Source organism: Marmota marmota, unplaced genomic scaffold (assembly GCF_001458135.2).
Source record: "Marmota marmota marmota unplaced genomic scaffold, marMar, whole genome shotgun sequence".
Taxonomy (NCBI): Eukaryota; Metazoa; Chordata; class Mammalia; order Rodentia; family Sciuridae; genus Marmota; species Marmota marmota.
This window is the reverse complement of record NW_025999944.1, coordinates 10,460,479-10,483,266: the sequence shown is the minus strand read 5'-3', so window position 1 is coordinate 10,483,266 and position 22,788 is coordinate 10,460,479. Positions and strand designations below refer to the sequence as shown.

Here is a 22,788-nt window from a genome sequence, read left to right as displayed (position 1 = left end):
GAGAGGCTTACCCCAAACCAGACTCAGGAATAACCACTGAGGCTTCCAGCAGGAATGCAGGCAAAAGCCAGGGAGCACTGGGCCCAGAACAAAGGCAGAATGGACAGAGCAAAGGAGCAAGTGTTGCTGGGCCTCCAGGACACCACTCCAGCCAGCATCCACACCCATTCCCATGTCACCACCTTCTCAGCCCTCCCTAATTTCACTGGGTTTCCACCGTGTTTCCGTGGCTTAGCCTCATCCAGCTGTGGTGGGTTCTTCCCGCCTAACTTGTTACCGTGTCCCATTTACCTTTCTGTCAATCTCCATCTCCAACTAAAGTTTAAGAATCCAGCTCAAAACATTTCTACTCCAGAAGGCCTTACTGAATTAGTTCTGCCCAAATTTGGTCTCATATCTGTGACAAAAGGGACTTGTTAAGTACAAAAAAAGAACTTCAGCGCTTACCTAAATATAAACCACACACTAGTAGAATGTGAATTAATGAATAGTTCATAGCTAAACTGCATTTCTTCTTCCACTTAAAAGAATGGAAATGTCGTCTGAAGTATGTGGGCAGAGAGGAGGGAAGGGTTTTCACACTTGTGGAGAATATATACTTGGGCGGGTTCTTTAGAAGTTGGCCTTTTCCATCAGGGATCGGATCTGCTGCTTTGTGCATCTGATCCGATTCCTAACAACTGCTTCCTGTCCTTTGGTAAAGATGCTTTTCTGTAATCAACTATAAATCCACCAATTATATTTTTTTAAGATTTTTTTCCTTTGATTCAATATATTGAGGGAGAAATGGGATACTTTTGAATGCTAACAAGATCAGTTTTAAAATTGCTTTGGGTTGGGTATTAAAGAGCCATCTGTTTCTGCAACTGCAACTCTGAGACAGGACTGTAATAAAATGGAATAGAGACATCATTTCTTCAAACCATGAGGAAATGAGCCTGCTTCACAAGACTGGCTGCACAGACCTTTCTAAGAATGACCCTGTTTGAGAGCCAGGAAATGAGACAAATTTTCTTCCATCCTGGCTAGCAGACTCCTTAAAAGAAAATGGCTCAAGAAAAACAAAATAACAAATATTTGCAACCTCAGCCATTAGCTGAATATGTTTATCACATAATTGATTCTGAGTAACTGATACAGATTACTCTGATAATGTCATTTTGACACCTAGATTCCTCAGAAGAATCACCATGGATTGATTGTACATGCATACATCTCCTAGAACCTGGGCCCAGTGGTTTGGGGAGATGTTTTTGTTTGTTTTGTGCTGTTGACACTAGAATATAAACTGCAAAAGCCAAGAATGTGGCCCGCTTCTTTTATCACTACATCCCCAGAGTCTGTAATGCTAATACCTAACAAAATGAATGCTTTTGTTGAATCAATCAAGTAAAGTATGTTCTATCACAACAGGATGTCAAAGAATAAGAAACAAAAAGAAGAAGCTTCCTTAAACACAAGCAAGACACTACATGTAGGTGCCACCCAGGTTCTAGCCCCTGCTCCCCAATACAGGCTTGGATAGGTGCACTATCCCAACTTCAGAGCTCGCTCTGCCAACATCTACGGTGCACTGCAGAGCAGAGTAACAGACAGGACCAACCTGCCTCTCACCATCAAGGAGCTTACACCCAGTAGTTCCATCTATGTGCACTGTCTGCTTGCAAAGTTTAGTAGAGGTCACAGTTGTAGAATTCAGCATGATACTACAATAGGCTATTACTATTAAGCATAAATGTTTCAATTGATTATTCTCTAAACACTATGCTGGTTTCGTTCGTTCGTTTGGATTTTTTTTTCCCTTGGTACTGGGGAATGAACCCAGGGGTGCTTTACCACTGAGTCACATCCCCAACCTTTTTTATTTTGAGACAGGGTCTTGCCAAGTAGCTTAGGGCCTCACTAAGTCACTGAGGCCGGCCTCAAACTTGAAATACTCCTTCCTCAGCCTCTGAGCTGCTAGGATTATAGTCGTACCCCATCATGCCCAGCTATGTGGCTACTTTAACTAATTAAAATTTAATAAAACTGAAAATTAATTTGTGCAGTACTCCATACTTATATAACTAATGCTTCCACACTGCACTCAGACACAGAACATTTCCAACATCAAAGAAAGTCTGGTTTGGAAGTACCTCCTAGAGCCTCCTTATGCTCAGTATGGCCTCGGAACAGAAGCCCAGACATCCCCCCAGGGGACATGTTGGAAACACAGGCTCTGGCCACCACTCCACACCGTCTCTGTCAACATCTGATGGTCTCTAACAAGAATCCCAGCTGACTCTCACACAATAAAGAATGAGAAGCACTGACCAGAAAACTACAATGCCAAGAAGTTACTCTTACAACCCATAAATGGTTACTTTCTATTCTGAAGATAAACCCAAGTTCCTACCTCTTAACTGAAAGGTCCAACTGTTCAGACAGACAACTAAAGAAATTTCCAAGAAAACAATCTCTAATTCCTACCTAGAGAAAGGCTGAGCCACTCTGGTCTGAGTTTGCACTCTAATAAGCAAGTGCCTTGGGACCCTCTACAGAAAAGAAGGAGAAAGGCCTCTATCGTAAGGTGACTCCTGATTCTACAGCTCACCACCAATTGCTCTCACCATGATAGCCAATGACTCACACTTACTCCAAAGGACCATAAAGTGCTAAGTTGTAATTGTGAACTTGACCCTGGTATAAATCTGTACATTAGCATCTGGACATGGTCTTTAAAAAATTATATCAGTGCTTAAAAGAAGAGAGCTGAGGGAAAGGTAAGGCTTTCCAGTTTTTAAAAACCAGAGTATTTTCCCAGAGTTTAAAATTCATGTTATTAGATACATTAAGTGCATCAGCAAATTCAGTCTGATGAGGTACTATCGAGAGTGCACTAAGAGACTATAATCTATTTTCTATGAGTTTCCATGATAGTTGATATGATTTTTGATCCTTTATCAATAATGGCTAACCTAGCCACTAAAAAAATCTGTGTTTTCATGTGTTTGTTCCTAATGTCCTGGGTGCTGTTACCTAACAAGTATCAGTAAACACCTTAAAACTTACCCTTATCAGCTAAAAGAACTGGAGAAGTATAAATTCTTACATTACTTTAACACTGAAAATCTTACAGAAACGACTTAAAGGCACACTCCCTGGACCAATATATTAGGAAGGAACTCAGTCCCAGAAACAGGAAAAAGAGGGACAATTTGGCCCCGTGAGTCTGAAATTTCATTCATCAATAAAAGGAAGACAAATGCCCAATTTACAAAGTAAACACAAAAAGCAAGACTTGCAGGGTTAAAAGATCTCAAGTGCGTATCACCTATAAGTAACTAAAACACTTAACTGTGGAAAAAAGATCAACAAACTGCTCCAGCAACACTGATTCATGGACCCCATTTCCAATGCAATCGAAAAAACTGTATTAAAAACAGGTGAATACTCTAATCAGTTTTGCCCAGGAATAGAATACATATTTGGTATGATAAAAATAACAGAAAATGAGTATGAGTAATGAGAATTTGCTACATGACTAATCTAAGTGCATTATATTTTGGGAGACACTCTTTACCCCTAATAAGCCACATTTTGAAGAAAGCTACAGTACAAAGTTGAGGACGCTGCTAGCTAATGTCTGGACACTGACTAACTCTCTAAAAGCAGGCATATTATTTTTTTAATGCACTCTGAAAGCCAGGAAAAGGCCTGCCAACCACTATGCAGGCTTTTACATGTGCACACGAACAGAGAACGTTCCAGTAATTGGACACTCTTCCCTGGTGATTAATAGTTACAGCTGTGCTTACCACCAACTAAATTTCACATACTAATGATTCAGAGCCCATTTCTACTCATTCAGTTCCAATCCCTGGAGGAATGACAGTAGCTTACCATTCCAGCCAGTTTCGGAGGAAGCTCTGTAAACTAGGAAGCAGCCCTACAAACAGCAATCAAAGGGTGGGATGAGAGAGGCATGAACTGCCACGAATTTTCAAGCCAAGTCCCTGCAACTGGGCTGAGAACCCTGACCCCACGCGGAGAAGAAATGCTAACCCAGGATCTGAACTTGGGCTTATCTTCAAAATCACTGTTTTGTAAAGCTGCTCTCCTTTTTTCAACCCGTCAGAATTCCGGTTTCGTGTCTCCTCTACCTCTCATGATTTTTTGTTTTGTTTGTTTGATATTCACGCCTGCGCTTCTTCTGATCAGAGCTGCTCCTGAGTTCATCCACTCTGTCCATCTTGTACTACTTCTTCCTGCTTAGGAATCCATTCTTTTGAAAAACCCGGTTTTAATATTTCTCTCTTCACTGACACCTGGGGTTTTACTATATTTTTAAACATGAACAAAGTTTGCACTTTTCAATAACTCCATAGCCTCACTCACACCCGCAGGCTTTCCTGCTAAAGTTAATATAGCTGTGGTTCTATTACTGCAGCTTGTTTTGTAGATAAAATATTTTGTGACATAGTTTACTATTTAAGAAATTAAAACTGATGTTGCAAAATCCTATCTAGTTCTTTTAAAAATAGTGATCATGAGTGCCAGGCAGCTGGAGTTGCTAGCAGGGGTGATCCACTAGGGCTGTGGGCTTCCCTGACTGCTCTCTCTCAAGATCGTTGTGGGGGCAGAAGTGAACAAGCAGCCTCTCTTGGCCACCAGTTTCTAATAAGCCTCAGCTGAGCCACATCAATAGTTTTCATGCTCAATAAGAGACTCACGGTTCCACCCAGGATTCAGCCTATGAACGGATGAGAACAACTCCAAATATATCTACAACGGCAAGTTCTACAGAAAGTTGAAAGTCAGTTTCCCTGAGAAATAAATCTGAAATTACCATAAAAGTGACACACAGGAAAGACACATTCCTGCATATAAACTGAGGCATTAAAATAGGTGTTTATAAACTTCCGGCAGAGATCTGACCTCAGCATCAACACAGCGTTTATAGAACATTACTGATGCCACCACCACATTCTCCTCCAGGCTGTTCAAACACAGCCAGCCCCAAGCACGCAGCTGAAAAGAAGTGTGGGTTCTTTAAGAGAAACTCCTCCCCTATCCCACCCAGCACCACAACATGATGTCGTTCTGACACTGCAGGGGTAGCCTGTTTTCCCTCTTTCTGCCTATATAATACATCACAAACAAGGAGCAGAAATAGGGCAACAGAATTCTGTGTTCCCAGAAACGCCGGAGGGGGAGGGTAAAAGGAAGTAAAATTACAGGTAAGGCTAAGATTCTGCTTTCTATTTAAAAATAAAAATTCAGGTAAATTCAATGCTCAGATGCTAACATACACATGCCAGGGTGAAGCCAGGTGAGGCACTGGGCAGAGGCCTTTAGAGGGCAGGTGGCATCTCTCTGGTGATTGCGGAATTGGACACGAGTTGGCGGGAGCATCCCTAAATTAATGCAGATGCTCTTCTCTAAGGCAGGATTCGGCAGAGCCCGGGCTGGCCAGCCCCAGGAATCTCCTACCGGGACGGTGGGAAGACAAGACTAGCAAGCAAAAAGCAGTCAATAAAACAGAAGGAAAATGTCACAGCAGCATTTTACAAGAGATAGAGAGATAAAATATATATATATTCGCCTGCACAGACCTACAAATAGAGGTTACTCACAGAGATTACTGTAGCTCCAGCAGTTACCCATTGATCATAGCAAATGCCCAGTTCATCAGTTTAACGCTTGAGAAAAGTTAGCTAGAAAAGAAGCAAGCTAATGCCAAATATGCTGTTCTAGTCAACTGGAAGCAAATTAGTTTCAAATTTCCTGGCAGCCCCTTTTGCCCTGCTCTGCACACGGTGATGTCAATGGAAGCACTTTGAGCACTTGGAACCCGAGCCGAGAGGAGCTGCGCCTCGGTCCCTCTGACAAAGGCGAGGCAGCCTATTCTCTCACTTGCTCTCCCTCTCTGCCTCTGTCTCTCTCTACCTTGGTAGCTTACCGAAAACAGCCACCGTAGGGCTTTTCTATAATTGTGAAAACTACTTCCAAGGAGATAACTGAGGTGCCGGGAGTTAGCTTTAATGTAACCATTTCCCTGGTGCAGCAGCAGGAAGCCCAGGAAGGCTCCGAGAGGATTGTACCATCCTCGGTGACATCAGAGGTGGGGCTGTCATCCTAGTATTATGCAGCATTTTCTCCGATGCAGGGATGACACACGTGAACGGAGACGGGTAGGTTCCCTTTAAAAGGGCTGAATTCTAATATTATTTAAACAGAAAAACACAGATGCAAAATCACTGTTCATAAGCTGCTGTAGAATGACATAAATCCTGCAGTGCCGGTCCTCATGTCTCTGCTAAATGCCACTGCCATCTAAAGTCAATTTTACTGATGATTATTACTGTTCCTGAGATAAAATTAATATTTAATGGGTAATTGATAGTACTTGGGAAAAGATTCGAAGTACTAAGAAAAGATTCAAAGACATTAACATCCATTTTTTTTTAAATGATGGTATAAACTTTTACATGACTAACGGTACCCGTGGAAGTAGACAATACTTCTAGACCACAATCTCAGTACAAACAACAAATATAAAAACAAATGGTTACATAAATAAAAATGAGGCTGAAAGCAGCACAAGATGAGTGACATAATATTGCTCCTTGGTTCTGGAAACAGCTGTTGAAACAAACATGAAAAATAACTCGGCTTCTACAACTTCAATGTCCCACCCAGCAGGAGACGCTCAGGCTGATAATCCAGCAATGCACGGTTATTTTCACTCATTCTGTACACATCTGCTAAGTGCCCAAGAGGTGCTAGAAAATGTACTTGGTTTAATTTAGAGTGCCCATTCCTGATGAACAATAATCTAATCAGAGCAGAGAACGTTTGCTCGTGTGCCAAGCACTGCACCAATCAGCTTTACCATACAAACCCATCCTTTCCTACCAGCAGTCCTGTGGGATAGCTACGATTACAAAACCATTATTAGGCAAGGTTACTAAAACATAAAAGAGGTGCATGACTTGTCTAAGATCACATGGTTAAAACTGGCACATTCAAACACAGGCATGAGAGCCCCCCCAAATCCAGCTTCTCCACTACCAAACTGCACTGCCTCCCAAGGGCTTCTCTGCCAAGAAAAGAATTCTCAAGAAGGAACATAATTTTCAGGATTTAAAACCACAGCATGCCAAATATATCCACGACTCAAGAAGAATGACCCAAATATAAAGGGATAAAGGTTAGAGAGTGCACCCAGAGAAAGCGTACCAGGAGAGTCAAAATAGAACCCAGGTAGCAAAGTTAGTGCTAAAGCCTTGTGTGACACTGCACCAACATCCTAGAATCTTTCGGCTTACTCTCCTTATCTCTGAGCAATAGATAATAGATGTTTACATTATGTTAGATCAGTATAACTATATGACTAAAGCACATGCTCTGGACATGTAATCTGGACTCCATCATTTTTCAATTATGTCATCTTAAACAAGTTACGTAACCTCTATAGTCCTCAATTTCCTCATCCAAACACTAGGAAAAGTAATGGGGCTATTCTGATTAAATAACTTAAAGCAAATAAACACATAAAGCACTCAGAGTAGCTACTAGTACAAAATAAAAGCTCAAATTTTATTATTATTATTATTATTACTATAGCTATCATTACTTTCAGCATTATTACACTTTTTAACTAAAACTGGCGGCTTCTTCCTTTTTCAAAAACCTCGCCAAGAAGAGCTGCTATATTTTCAGAGTTGGCTGGAAAAGTAGAAAGGTCAACATTTGTTGGCTTTATACAAATATTAACCAATCCACGAATTGCCAGTTCCCAAGGAGATAGAAACTGAGCGTGCCTTCTAAGAAAGGTCCTTCCTAGGGGGAGAGAGAGGCAGGCACTCTTGACCTCCTTCTTCCCTAAGCCTAAACTACAGAGGGGGCGAGAGCTGAAGCAGCCATCCTGTACAGAGAGAAGCCCATCAGCCAGCAGAGACCTCCTACTCCCATTTCTTTTACAGTGGAGTGAAATAAACCTGTAGGTCAAGTGATTCATTCAAGTTTCCTAGTATATGCAACTTACATAATCCTAACCGATGAACATTTAAAGGCCACAATTTCCCTATGGCTTCAAAAGGCTAACTTGAGGACAACGGGCTATTTTATTAGGGCTTTTCTACTGTTACATCCTCTGAGCCTGCATCCTCTCTGATGCCAAGTCAATGCCAATGGATAACCATGTGGGAAACAAGAAAAAGCAAAGCACATTGCTTCTGCAGGCCCCACATCTATATTGTCTTATTATAACAAACAGAACAACAGAGGTTCAGTGTGAAATGCTCCTCCTGCATCTCAAACTCTTCCCATCTCTGGGTAGATGCATTCTTTCCAATCCACAAGCTATTGAGCTATTGTTAAAAGCAGGGGAAAGCAAAACTCCAACACATGATGAAGGAGATGCTCAACAAAGCTACTGTTGTTACAAAGGCTGTGTAAACATGACGGTCCCCTCACACAACTGCTGGTGACCACAGGAAGTAAATGCCTGCACTATGCCAACGTCTCTTTTCCATCCAGCAGTTCATAACAGCTTCCACTGTCCCGGACTCATCATTTCAAAAAGTAAAGCTCAAAAAGTAGGTTTGTCCCATATGCCCTAGTCTTTCACAGACACTCTGCTATACAGGTGGCACAGAAGCAGCACTTGGTTAACAAACAGTGCCACCTCCCTCACCTGTCTTGTTTTGAGTTTGCACTGACTATATTCTCTTGCTTTCTGTATTCCTGGTGCTCTGGCATTTGTGTTTTCTCCAAAAAGCTCCTTGTTATTCAAAATAAACAAAAGAGCACCTCTAAAACAAACTTAAGAACTTGGACATATGGCCATTTCCTTCTTTTTCTTAAAAAAAAAAAAAATCAGGAAAACATTCTTAACTTTGTGATCTGTAAGGTATTCACTCCTTTTTGTGAAAAATAAAGAGATGGTTTAAGTAACCTGGCCAACACACAATTAGAAGATAAGGAGAGCAAGAAGTACCCTCAGACCACAGCTCAAAACAAGAGACGATATAGTTGTCAGTGAATGTGTGAGTTTGCTGAAGAGCAGAGGGAACAAGGAAGCCACTATTTTACATTAGACTGCAATGCACTTTTTATCCTAGTACAGTTTGAGCATTTTAAGGTTTTTTTTCCTTGTTGATTGCTTCTGTTAACTTATTTCCAAACATATTTATTTCCTATTAATGTAAGCCATATTAACATGCTTAATGACCACAATGTACCGCTAGTAATGTAATTTAGTTCTTATTGAAGAGTCTAGTCATTTCAAATATTATCCTAAGTAAATTCATACACTGCTAACTGGCTAATTTATATTCATCAGCATGTAATCAAATGACAGCCCATGAAGTCAGTGACTTGTATCTGTTTTGAACACAGTTATGTCCCTGTGTTACTGAGACCCCAGGAAGCATACATGTCAAACTGCAAGGTTGAGTTGAGATGGCATAAAATTCAGGTAGCCTGCAAGGGGAAGGAGACCTGCCATGATCCTTGAGAAACTGCTTTCCTCATGTCCTGGGCCTGGAACAGAATCAGAACCCAGGGCTGCTAGGATATCACTGGAGCAGAAAGCAAGCCGAGGTGCGGGCAAAGGGGCTTGATCTGTGTAGTGGAGATCTTCATATACCCAAAGGCAAAATGAGAGCGAGTTCTCAAAGCAACTGAATCTTCCAAAAAGTAGAAAAGTCAGTAAGCATCCAAATGACACGGAAGAAACAGGAACTAGCCCAGAGCCCTGCAGACTAAATTTATCAAGTGGATTTCTGCTAGCCTTTGGTTAAACTGGGATCATGATTCTCTATTCTATAAACACTTATCTTGGCTGTTTCTTTTTATTTTCTCTCTTTCAGCAATTGAGATTCTCTTCAAAAACTCCAGTCCTGTCTCAACTCAGAGCACAAGGCCATGGGGCACCTCTCTGCAGAGTCCCTAGGTGCATCCGAGTGCTGGATGGCAGGGAGGGAGGCAGGACACAGCATGGAGCCGAGGTATGGAAGGCTGAAGAACTGGTCTCAAAACCGCTGCCTGCTGGCTCCCGGGACAGGGCACTGCCTTGGCTGGGTTCCAGCTCTGCCGCCACTGGGTTCTGCTGCCTGACCTATGGTGCTTTTTCCCACCCCTCTCCTTCCAGGTGCGGTGCCAAAAATTTGTTCTCAGCTTCTACTCTGCTCACTTTTTATTTTTTGCCTTATTTTTTTCTTTCCACATTTCTTTTTATTGGTGCATTACAATTGTACATAATGATGGGCTTTGTTGTTGCATATTCATACATTATTCTTTGCTTTTTACAAATCACGAGCTTAGAAAAACTATCGGCCCACAGACAAGCTGGTGGGTGGCTCAAGTACTCCAAATGAGAGCTTTAAACACGCAAAGTGCCTAAGACAGTGCCCCCCACACAAGAAACATTCATGAAGAACCAGCTGACCTTCCCGCTGCTGCTGAACCAGCTTTTGCTCCACTACTTGCCGTGTGATTGGCAAGCAACCGCGCCTGGCTTTCCCAGCCTGTTGTGCTCACGGAAATAACACTTTACAATTAATTTCTCAGTGAAATTCAAGTAATTAGTAACTGTAGGCAAATAACACATTTACTTTAAGGTTGTTTGAAGATTAAAGCTGACAGGTGTCACTGGAAACAGTACATGAAAACCACAAAATGACTTTCAAATGCAAGGCTCCAGGCTGATAATCACTCTACACTGATGACTTCAGGCACCACTCAGAATGACTGCCGTCCCTGAGGATGACTTCAGATGACCTGACATCTCCCTGAAGCTTCGACCTACTCCCCACTTCTTATGAGTGGAAAGAATACATCAGATGGGGACTATTGTGTAGGAAAGGGAAAGATGTCAATGATTGAGTCAGTGCAGAAGCAACTGTGTGAATAAGCAGTCCAGACATCTAAGGCAGTGGTCCGGATGTGGACTGGGATAAGAACAGGGAGAGAAAACCCTAGATAACCCCAGGTCAGTTGGGTTCTTTAAACTACCAGAGTGAACAAAGCCAAACACAAAAGAAATCCTACCAAGGGGAGCTGAAGTTCTCAGAGCTACACCTGCAACTGTCTTGGTGACAGGACCTTTACCTTATGATAATGACAGCATAATAAGGACAAAATGCAAATTAAACTATAACTGGATGCAACTCACACCCAATGCAGTTAGCTCACCTTGTGGGAGGTCTCGGGAGGCATCCAGAAGGGGCGTGTGTCTTGTGTGATGGATGAAAGGAAAGAATCTGCACTTCGCATGGAGAGTGAACTCAAGCCTGTGCGCTCAAGAGAGCTCTTGGTCCACATGGTCAGGTCGTGGACAGTAGTAAGCCACACCGATATATACCCACGGAGTCTCGCCATGAAAGGTACCCCAGGAAAGGAGGAAGCCTGGCCAAGGACAGATTCTTACTTTCCTGGGGTTCTGTGTGAGATCTGAGCTATTAGGGCAGCCTATCTCTGAACTGTGCCCCTGCTCCTACATCCCCTAGAAAGTGGGGTCTGTGCAGAGAAGCAGAGTCAACACCTCCTGCCTGTATGGAAGCTGTTCCATGTCACATATTCAAGGTGCCAAACTATATTGATTGCCTCCCTGAAAACTCTGCTGCTGGTGAATTCCCGTTTCAGATGCATCGTTAACATCTCCTGTCACTTCACTGCCACCAGTCATCATTTCCCACCAGATCTGCAGTCACCAAGACAATCATCCTTTTCTTAAAGTCCCATGCATCTTTGCACTCATACTCCTATTACCATCTTTTCTCCAGAGCACAGATATTGCTTTGGAATTAGCGGTCCTCACCAGTCTATCCTCCCCAACACTAATTCACACCCTCCAATCCATTTGAAGCGATTTTTGTTAGATTAATGCTCTAAAAATATATTTTTTTAAAGTGCTGGGAACTGAACCCACAACCACATGTGTGCAAAATACACACTCAACCATTATACCTCTTACCCTAAAACTTTACTGCTGGAACTGCTGTCACCACTGTCTAATTATGTGGCCTCTCTTTCCCCAAAACAAAACCGAAATTTTAAACAGATTTCCAATGTAATTACATTAAAGCTGTCATTCAGCTCAGGGGTCAGCAGCAAACGCTTTCTGCAAAGAAACAGATAATAAACAGTTTAAGCTTTGTGGACCACAAAATCTCTATGCAAACACACAGCTCTGCCACTGTAGCAAAAACAGCCACTGACAATAGTAAACCAACACAAGCTGCATTCCAACCAGATGTCATCTACAAAGACAAGAGGAGCAGGATCTCGCCCAAGGGCTTAGCCACCAACCCCCTGCTTCTGTCCCTCCCAGGAGTCCTTCAGCGATTGGCCACCAGCTCTCCTTACTCCCTTACTACTGTCTGGACAGCACTGTGCATTAAGCTTTTCTTTTGACATATAACAAAGCACACAGCACATAAAGTTAAGGACACTATAGGAAAGGTACCAGTTTTACCAATTGAAAAGCTATTATCGAAGAGCTCTGGCTGGGGCTGGGAGTCAGGCTGAAGAATCCTTGCTATTCAACACTAACTCAGTGTCCCCTGTGAGTTACACAATCACCTCTGACCTCTGCTTAGTTACTCCCTCCTCCCCAACAGTGACCTCTTGCTCCCTCCAGGCCTCACTCATGCTGTGACTCTCCTTCTCTTTTACTCACAAAACACAACAGCCTGCACTGTCCTTGGGGCCTTCACCTTACAAGATTTCATACTGTCTTTCCCGACTTACTTTCTATCACATATTTCCCATCTCCCAGATAACTACCAGAGTGTTCTGAAGTTAAAAGGCATTATTTTTATTAGGATGATCAATGTTAATATCCAAGACAACCCATGGATACATGAACATTAAACATTTTCACCACTCCCCATACTCTATCGGTGACGATGACGGCCAGTGGTCTACTTACAGTAAATGGAACATTCTTCAAACTGCGCTAAAGTATAATCAATCACTTTCATGTAGTCAGTATGAAATGTGTGTTGCAAAACCTATTAGGAAAACATTTATTCAGTAATTAAACTACTTAGAAGAGGTTGGTTTTTTATATATTTATTTTTTAGTTGTAGTTGGACACAATACCTTTATTTTATTTACTTATTTTTATGTGGTGCTGAGGATCTAACCCAGGGCCTTGTGCATGCTAGGTGAGCGCTACAAGGCTGAGCCACAGCCCCAGCCCATAAGAGGTTATTTTATAGTAAACACCTCGACAGTATAACTGATTTGGGAGAACAGTCATATTTGTAGAACTAGAGACACATAATCCTTAAACTGATTTTTTTTTGTTACCCAGATCTCTGATAAGTAGTTCTTTGAGAAAGCTTTGAATCTTCTCCCCATTCACACACACAGAGTGTCATAGATATTTCTACAAATTTTGCATACAATTTTCTGGAGGTTCATACTATAAGTTAAAAAATTGCTTCAGATGGCTTTATATTTGCACCTATTCACAGTTCTGAGCTGCCTAATGAATTTTAGTTCAAGGCACTCAAAGAAATTTCAATAAACTAAAGAATGTGGCAGTGGCAGTATTTTTCATATTTATTTATTCATTCATTCATTCATTCGTTTGTTCATTTATTCATTCATTCCAGGATTGAACCCAGGGGCGCTTAACCACTAAGCCACATCCCCAACCCTTTTTTATATTTTATTTACAGACAGGGTCTCGATGAGTTGCTTAGGGCCTTGTTGCTGAAGCTGGCTTTGAACTCTAGATCCTCCTGCCTCAGCCTCCTGAGCCACTGGGATGACAGGCATGCGCACGGCAGCAGGCATTTTATCTCATTTTTGTTTAGCATGTATTATTCATACACATGAAGAGGGTGGCTGTGGGGCTTCCACACCACACCACGTGCATACAGCATGCAGCGATCAAATCCAATCTCCCTTTGTCACCTCCCCCCACTTGTTTTTAAGTTTCATACAACAAACTATTATGCCCAAATTAAAAGGAATCACAGCTCCTGGATAATGGGAAAGGAGAAAGTTACAGCTAAGAGTAAATGGATGAGGAAGAGTACCCATAGCTGCAAGGATTTCAACTTCTTATTAGTGCTTGCTAGAAAATCTCCCAAGGGCTTAGAGACATGGCCAAGGGTGTGACAGGCAGGGGCGCAGGAGTTCTGCCCTCCTGTTGCTAAACCTCCAACCTGAGCAGTGGGGGTCTCCTACCCTACAAAGCAACTCAGGCTGAGAAAAATCAACAGGAGTGCTAACTCTGCAATCTCTACAAAACTCAAATTCGGGGATGCAATCAAAGAGTGAGCTGCTAAAATAAATGCCAACAACGTAACAGGGCTTCAAATGCCACAGCAGACATCGATTAATAGTTGCTTGAATTAAAATTTCCCCTCACTTAACCTTTTTGAATAAGTCAAATTTATTAAATGCATTGATCAGTGGGATTGAATATTTATATCTTTTGCACTCCGCGTTCAAGAATAAAAGCAAGATATCACAAAAAACTAACTTTCAAGTTTTCAAACTATTGCTAAAAATTGAAAAAATGTGGGTAAATCAAAGGACAAAGAATTGATGATGGTAAAATCATTAACACACATCACAAAAAAAGTAAAATACCGACTAGCAAAGTAGCACACACCTTTAATCCCAGCAGCTGAGTCAGGAGGATTGGGAGTTCAAAGCCAGCCTCAGCAACCTGCAATGCTCTTAGCAACGCAAGAGAGACTCTATCTCTAAATAAAAATACAAAAAAAGGGCTGGGGATATGGCTCAGTGGTTAAGTACCCCTGGGTTCAATCCCCAGTACCCAAAAAAATAAAAGTAAAAAAGTCAAATACTAACCAAGATAACCAGATATAGTCTTGGTTTCACTGAAAGAAAAATCCTATCAATGAATTAGTCCCCTGTCCTTAAGAAGGACAGGTTCTAAAAAACAGAGACAGACTCAGGTATAAGGACAGCCCCTAAAAATGGGTAATTGGACAAATTGAGAAAGATTAAATTAAGCTTCTCAAGAATGTCCTTTAAATTGCCACTTTGGGATTGGATATTTAAAGTCTCTTATCTTAATTCACTTCTCCCCTGGGTCAGTACCCCACTTTCTCCCACATCTCAACAGCTTCTGGCCCAGCACCTCTACCCAGGTCGCCACCCATTCAAACATCGCCTGCCCCTCCAGGTCAAGAACAAATGAGCATCCCCCTGGGGGGCTCTGCTCAGTACCCCCCCACACTCTGTTCTGCTTCCCTGCTCCTCTCTGAAAGACGACCGCATACTCCTGATTTCCCTGCTGACCCTGATCTCTAACAGTCTGTCTCCTTATAACAGCAAAAGTCTGTTTGTGCAGATCTTTAGCATGGAATTAGTCATCTGTTCATGAGATTTGTACCAATCATTTGGCAGTAAATTACATATCATCTTCTATTTAATGGTTCCTGGCATGAATGTTGTCTTGCTTATAAATTCATTAGCTCTTTCTAAATAATGATTAGCAGTACTGGATACACAGCAAATAATAAATATTTTTAGAAATCAATTGAATATATTAAATCAGAGAAAATTATTTCCTTCCCTCCCCCTTTTTAAACTACCTAAATTATAAAAAAAAAAAAAACAGAACTATACAAAACTCAGTTCCCAACAAATTCTGGGAAAACTGCCACCACAGGAAAAAGAAAAAAAAAAAAGAGTCTAGTCATTTTTCCTTTATAAATAAAAGTTTCAAATAAGGTCTCAATCTTCTTTATTTCTACCCTTTTTAACCAACACTAACTCAAAGTTCACTATTACAGTTGTCCCAAGGACAACTAACAGCTCTGATTTCAGGTACTTAACAATCCATTATCTGAAGGGCACACACACAAATTGCTTTTTCCTAGTGTAAGCAGGTTTTGCACTGAGCCACCCCTACTCATTGGCAGGGGAAAATAATTCTGTAAAATAATTTGCAAAGTTCCTGATATACTAAAATTAAAGATATCTAGAGTCCCTAAGATTTGACCCTGGCCTCCTTAATACCACTGTTTTATTAAATGAACCAACTCTCACTAGGGACTTCATTATAGGAAGAGCAGAGGAATACCAACCACAAATTTAAAAAAAAAAAAAGTTGGGGGAAGATGCAGACAACTCAGTGGACAACTAACACTGAGTGACCTACACTGAGTGTTGGTCTTGCTTCACTGTTCCTTTGTATTTTTCCAAGAAATCTGCCCTAATTCTGCAATGGTGAAAGTAAATAGAAATCGTCCCTCGTGTTTTGGCATTTATGTATTTTTTTTCTTCTCTCATATTACTGGCACTATGATTCCTGTCTGCTGGAATGGAGGGGCTTTATCTTGGGATGCGGGAGGTTGCTCCACAAGGCACAAGTGGCAGGCTGGGGGATCCACCCTGAGACAAAAGAACTTAGGTGAGATATATATATATTATTGATTGATTGATTGATTGTAGGAAAATATATGCCTTCAAGTGGTGTCTGACCCAGAAGTCCAATAAGTAACGCAGATAAAAGAAGGAGGGGTTTTGGTTGAGTGGGGACACCACCATCTCCTGACTCCTTTTTTTTTCTCAAGAAGACACAAAAACCTGGATTTAAAAATTCTTATGGTGGGGGGGGGGGGGGAGCCAGAAAAGTTTAACAGTAAATTCAATGTCACATCACCAATTAAAAACAATGTCAGGACAGCCCCCGTTCAAGGAGAGTCAGCTGAATGGCAGTGGGCTGGGGCACCCTGGATGGATCCTTTGGAAGGAGCAGGATATGCTGCAAAGACAGCCTCTGGGGTCACACTTGAGCTGCCACGCCAGTGCCAGCTTGCTGGGTCACGTCAGTCATAAACAGACCCTGAGAAACTCCATCAGAAGACCCTTCTGAAGTTCAGAGAACGACTAATATAAAAAAAATACCTCTCTTATATGGTGGCTATGTAAAACGTTCATTTCTGTTTACTCTGTCTGATCTAACAGCTTCTAGGCAGCATTTTAACTTTTTACAATTCATATCTCAGAGTTTTATTATAAATATATAGACACAGACAGAGATCACTAGTCAACATTATCACAAAGGAGTGGAGAATCCAAGTCTAAACCCCAAAACTAAGAAAAATATCAGCCTACTTGCTAATACACAGCAAAACAAATGCAACAACCAAACAACTGCCAGTTGACAAGCGGCCAGTCTAGAATCTTCCACATTAAATCCTTCAGTTACTACATAGCCAACTGTACTCATTTCTTCAGAAGTTCTTGACAAATTCTCACATAAGGAAAAGAGCAACGTTCCAAACCAGGTTTCATACACTATTTTAATGCATCTTGTATTCAGGGATTATTATTTTCAGAAGTCTGCAAAAATGTCCATCTGAGATACAGTTAGCTGGTTAACATTTCTGCTTTAAAAACTGGAGTGTTTTTGCCATGAAACTTCCAAATCTTTATTTTATATCACAATGAGATTAAAATAAAACAGCATATTTGTATGTAAAACTGGCATTTTACTCAGTCTGAATATTAAACTATGCAGAAAGAACAAAAGCATATAAACTATCCTCCAGAACAAATCTGAAAGAAATCTGCTAGCAGGAAATTTTTACAGCACCTGATGTTCCCAAAAGGCTACTAAAAAGTGTCACAGCTCAGCCCACCAGGGGGCAGTGCTGCCTAACTATTACAGAATGCAGCGGGAACAAGAATAAAACTGTTCTTCCTAAAAATTTCTGAGCTTTTAAGCGGGGAAGAAATCATATTCTTTGAAGGAAAACCTGGAAACCTGCCATTAGAGATTTGTAATTAGGTTACAAAATGACATCGTGGTCTACTTCTCAAAATCATTTGTGCCTGTGAATTTTTCATACCTCTGAGTCTAGGATTATACTAAAAGGAATGAAGACACTCTTATAAGGTCCCCAACCTGATCAGGACCACTTTAGCCCTGGTCAGATCCCTCAGCCTCACTGGCAACCTGATGCTAAAGTACAAAGAAAGGGGATCAGTGAGCTGGGACCTGGTGTTTCAGCACAAATCTCAAAACCTCCTCATAATGGCCCCTGTTTAAGTGTCGACCCACTATCCCCATGAAAACACTCTTGCAGTGTAGTAAATATATCCAGAATTTTAGGTTGAAATATAGTTACTTTCCTGACACAGTGACAAAGGCCCAAAGTGGACCCAGTACCTGGAGTGATTTTTAAATCATACTATCAATTAAAGAAAAATATTTGGCAGGGGTCTGGGTATAGTTCAATGACAGAATGCTTGCCTAGTATGCATCAGGCCCTGGGTTCAATTCCTAGCACTGGAAAAAACAAAAAAAAAATTTTTTTTTGGTTTAATCTCAACAAATGAACAAAAGACTTAACAATATAACCTGAAACTAAAAACTACTAGAAAAAAAAAAACACAGGGAAAAAAATCTTCTTGACATTGGTGTGGGAAATTTTTTTTTCCAATATTTCACCAAGAGCATAGGTTAAAAAAAAAAAAAAAAGAAAAGAAAAGCAGGATCACATCAAACTCAAAAGCTTCGCACAGTAAGCAAGAGTGGAAGAAAATATCTACAAACCATACATCTCATAAGGGGGTTAATATCCAAAATATATATATGGAATTCAAACACTCAATTCCAAAATGATAACTCGATTAAAAATGGGCAAAGGACCTGAATAGACATATCTCAAAACAGACAGACAGGCAATGGGTATGTGGAAACACGTTCAACACCACTAATCATTCAGGAAAAGCTAGTGAAAGCCACACTATGACCTTATACCTGTTATCAAAATGAGAAAGAGGATTAAATATTGGAAAGAATAAAGGAAAAAGGAACCCTATATACACTGTTGCTGGGAATGGTAAGTCAGTACAGCCAATGGAAAACAGTATGGAACTTCCTAAGAAAACTAAAAGTTGGACAATCCTGTAATCCACCAACCCCACTTCTGAGGCTATAGCTTAACCAACTGAAAGCATGTCAAAGAAACATCTGCAAGCCTGGGTCCACCATGGCACTGTGCACCACAGCCAAGGCAGACCCACCAGCAGAGTGTCCACCAGCAGACGAATGGATGAAGAAACTGTGGTATGTGTGGACACACATACATACGTCAACACACAATGAAACACTATTGGCCCTAAAAGGAGGAAAGCTTGTCATTTGTGACAACAACATGAATGAACCTAGAGCACGTCATGCTAACTAAAATAAACGAGGCACAGAAAGACAAATACCACCACATGATCTCACTTAGACACCTGCAATCCAAAAAAGTAGAGCTCACTGAAGCAGAAAGCAGATGATAGTTATCTGGGGCTGGGGCAGGAGAGGCAGATGAGAAGGTGCTGGTCAGAGGGTGCAAAGTTTCAATTAGGATAATTAAGTTCTGGAGATGGTACTGTAGAGCATGGGAACTCTAGTTAATAACAATGCACGATACACAAAAACAGCCAAGAGAATAAATTTAAATAATCTCACTACCAAAAAAATGTGAGACACCAAAAATTATGTGAAAGATGTTCATTGGCTTCATTTAATCATTTCACATGTGCATCAAAACTTCACATTGTACACCATGATATGCCAACATACATTTTTATTGGTTAATTATATCTTAATAAAGCTCAGGAGAGGATAGATTTAAAATATTTTTAAATAAAATCTCTCCCGTTTGACACAGACCTACACGCCCATGTGCCCAGATATCTCCATCTGAATGTGCCACGGGCATCCCAAAGCAAACCCAAAAATGTCATCCTTCTTCCTCCTCACCCCCAAACCTGCTCCTTCCTGAAAATTCTGCATGTTGAAAGGCACCCCCATCCACCCAGCAGCCCAAAGCTGAAGCACCCTCAACGCCTCCCTTCCACTCACCCCAATCCCACCAGCTACCAACCTCAGCACCTTCATCTCTCTGCACAAGGCCCCTTTTCCTATCTCCCCTGCCTCAGTTCAGCTCCCCCCTGTCCAGTGCATTCCTGTCCTACTCTGGGAGAGATGCAGGTGATCTACCCCTTTCCGTTTCTCCTCTTCCCTTAGTAAAATAATCTCCGGTTTTTAGCTGGCCACATGGCCGCTGGGAATAAAGATTGAATTTTCATCTTTAAATTACAATTAGTGCATACCCCTTTGCCCTTATAGTTCCTTTCTTCCTCTTTTCTGCTCTCAGGAAAGTAGCTAGAGCTCAGAGGAGGAGAAAATCTCAAGGGATGGCAGACCAACACTCCCCAAGTAGCCAGGACCATCTAACACTGTGAACCAACCCGAGCTCTGAATCGTCTATCTAGATTTCTTTCATAGAAGAGAACACGTTTATCTTATTCAAGCCAAGGGGTTTTGTGTGTGTGTGTGTGTGTGTGTGTGTGTGTATACACGGTCTCCAACCTCATGTCTCCATAGCCACACTCCTTCTCTACATTGCTTTTACACTGACTTCCTAAATCCCAAATATGAAGAATCGATTTGCGATTCCTTTTTAGAATCAATAAAAGGCACTCTGTCAGCGACACAGTATGACATATTCCTAATCTGGTCCCTGTGTGCCCCAGGCCTCTTGCATTACTGCAGCTGATCTCAACACGCCATGGTTCGCACAGCTTTATGTAGGCTCCGCCACCGTTGACCGCCACTGTTAAAACAGCCTTCTTCCAGCACTCATTCTAATCGGTCCTCAAAAACTCTGCCCAGGTAGTCCTCTTCCAGGAGGTCTTCCCTCCCAGCTAACTGGGGTGCCCTGAGCTCCCCAAAGCCCCCCAGTTCTTACTTCTGCTGTAGCAAGTTATCATATTCTTTAGAACCATCTGCTTCCCCAGCCAGCCTTTGCAGTCAGGCGGTGCGCTTCCTCTCTATTTCCAACACGGCAACTCCCGGCAGGTGTTGGTGGCACATTGAGAAAGCACACACCCCTGGGAGTGCTTTACTTATATAGAGGAAGCTTCTGGCATGCGATACCAGACAACAGATGAAAATCCAGGCCTCTTGCTTCTTGTCCAAGGCCTATTCCCAGTACCTCAGCATTTCCCCAACTGAGTTCCTACAGCATCTGTTTAGGGAATGTTAATAACATTTGTAAACTAGGCACGGTGGCACATGCCTGTAATCCCAGCAGCTCGGGAGGCTGAGGCAGGAGGATTGCAAGTTTGAGGCCAGTCTCAGCAACTTAGTGAGACCCTAAGAAATTCAGTAAGACCTTGTCTCAAATTAAACAATAAAAAAAATTTCTGGGGATGTGACTCAGTGGTTAAGCACCCCCGGTACCAAAAAAAATAAATAAGTAGTGTTCATAAAGTGTGGGCCTCTCTTGATTTTTCACTCCTCCAACATCTAAGTCTCCCATCCTCCCCTCGGGCTCCTTTCTCCTGGACGCTATTCCACGTGGATGGCCCTGTCCCTTCTCAAGGCTGGTTTCTACCATTCGGCCTTCAGACCCCAGGCCAGAGGAGACCTAAGAGGACTCCCCACCCCCATCATGCTGTTTTTGTGGCTTTCCATGGCGCTGCGGATGGAACCCAGGGCCTCACCCGTGCAAGGCAAGTGCTCTACCGCTGAGCTACGCCCCAGCCTCCTCAATACACTTAATGATCCACTAAAAATGTAGCTGAAGATTACCCAGAACCCTGCCAGTCTCGGTGCTTCCCTTAGGTCTCCTTTCTAAAAGGAGAGGTTCTGCCTCTCACAGTTTTTAGCACTTGTCTCTTTCTTTGTGACTTCCAAAGAACACCTGGAGTGGACCTAGAATGGACCTGCTTTTGAGGCCATGGTCCCTCAGAGGTGAAGTTGCTGTAAAAGGAGCCAGGTGATCTCTCCTTGGGCTCGGGCTTCTTGATGCAGTGTTTGTTCTACCATCTCCAACGGGCGATCGCGCTCCTCGATAGAGAAAACAGGAGTTTCGTGTCTCGGTTTTATCTCAGAAATCTCTGACCATTCATTACCTCCCACGCCCGCAGAAAGGAGCCCAGCCTTACCCCATTCTGTTCTTTTCCAGCCACTACCGCACTTACCCTTTAGAGCAGGACCAGAGTGGGACCCCAAACTCCCGGGAGCTGCATCATCTGAGGGGCTCGCTCCTGTACTAGAATTCTGGGTCACGCAGCAGGATCAGAATTACCAGGGAGACTTACAAGAACCTGAATATTTAACAAGCATCCACGGTTTCAGTCCATGCCCTGCTTGCAAGGTAGGGCCAGGCAGGACTGGTGCAGCCACGGTCCCCAGAAACTGCCACCTGTGGCCCAAAGCCATCACCTTTGCTGGCTGTAGCTTATAGTACAAAGAGTCTCATTTCTCAGTGTGCCGGGGACAGAAGGGTTCACAGAGCTCCGGAGTTTCCTAGAGAACTGCTAACTTACTTGTTAGGTTCAAAACGATTATTTCATTTTCAAAAATTCCTTGGGCCAATCTGATGTGCACTTCTGGTGAAGATCCACGATTTTAAGAGAGCAATTCTTAACTCTCTTTTTTCAGGGGGAAAAAAATGTCATTTTATAGCAAAAATTTTGAAATGTCCCTTTTATTATCCTGAAGTAAAATTAATAAAATATGAAACTGTTCTAACTAAAAAACTGAAAACAAACAACATAAATATAATAGAAAGGCAAAATAAAATAATTTTTTTTTAATTGTAGATGGACACGATATTTTTATTTTATTTATTTTTATGTTGGGACAGGGATCAAACCCAGTGCCTCACGCATGCTAGGCAAGCACTCTCCCACTGAGCCACAACCCCGGCCCTAAAATGGTTTTCATAACATAAGTAATCAAGTTAGTATTACTGTATCTAAAGGTAGAATCATCCCAAATGATTCAAGCTA

General features: G+C 41.9%; 1 protein-coding gene across 5 annotated transcripts in view; it reads right to left on the bottom strand.

The window, feature by feature from the left end:
- Psd3 (pleckstrin and Sec7 domain containing 3) overlaps positions 1–22,788 on the bottom strand; it is a 567,268-nt gene that overhangs the window by 292,003 nt on the left and 252,477 nt on the right. The window contains exon 1 of one of the 5 annotated variants that reach the window (XM_048801656.1): positions 5,616–5,904. The exons of the other annotated variants lie outside the window; for them this stretch is intronic. Coding sequence (XP_048657613.1) covers positions 5,616–5,646 — 31 coding nt within the window. The 5' untranslated portion in view covers positions 5,647–5,904. Of the gene's footprint in view, positions 1–5,615; positions 5,905–22,788 lie in introns of those variants that run through there. 5 annotated transcript variants of the gene reach the window in all.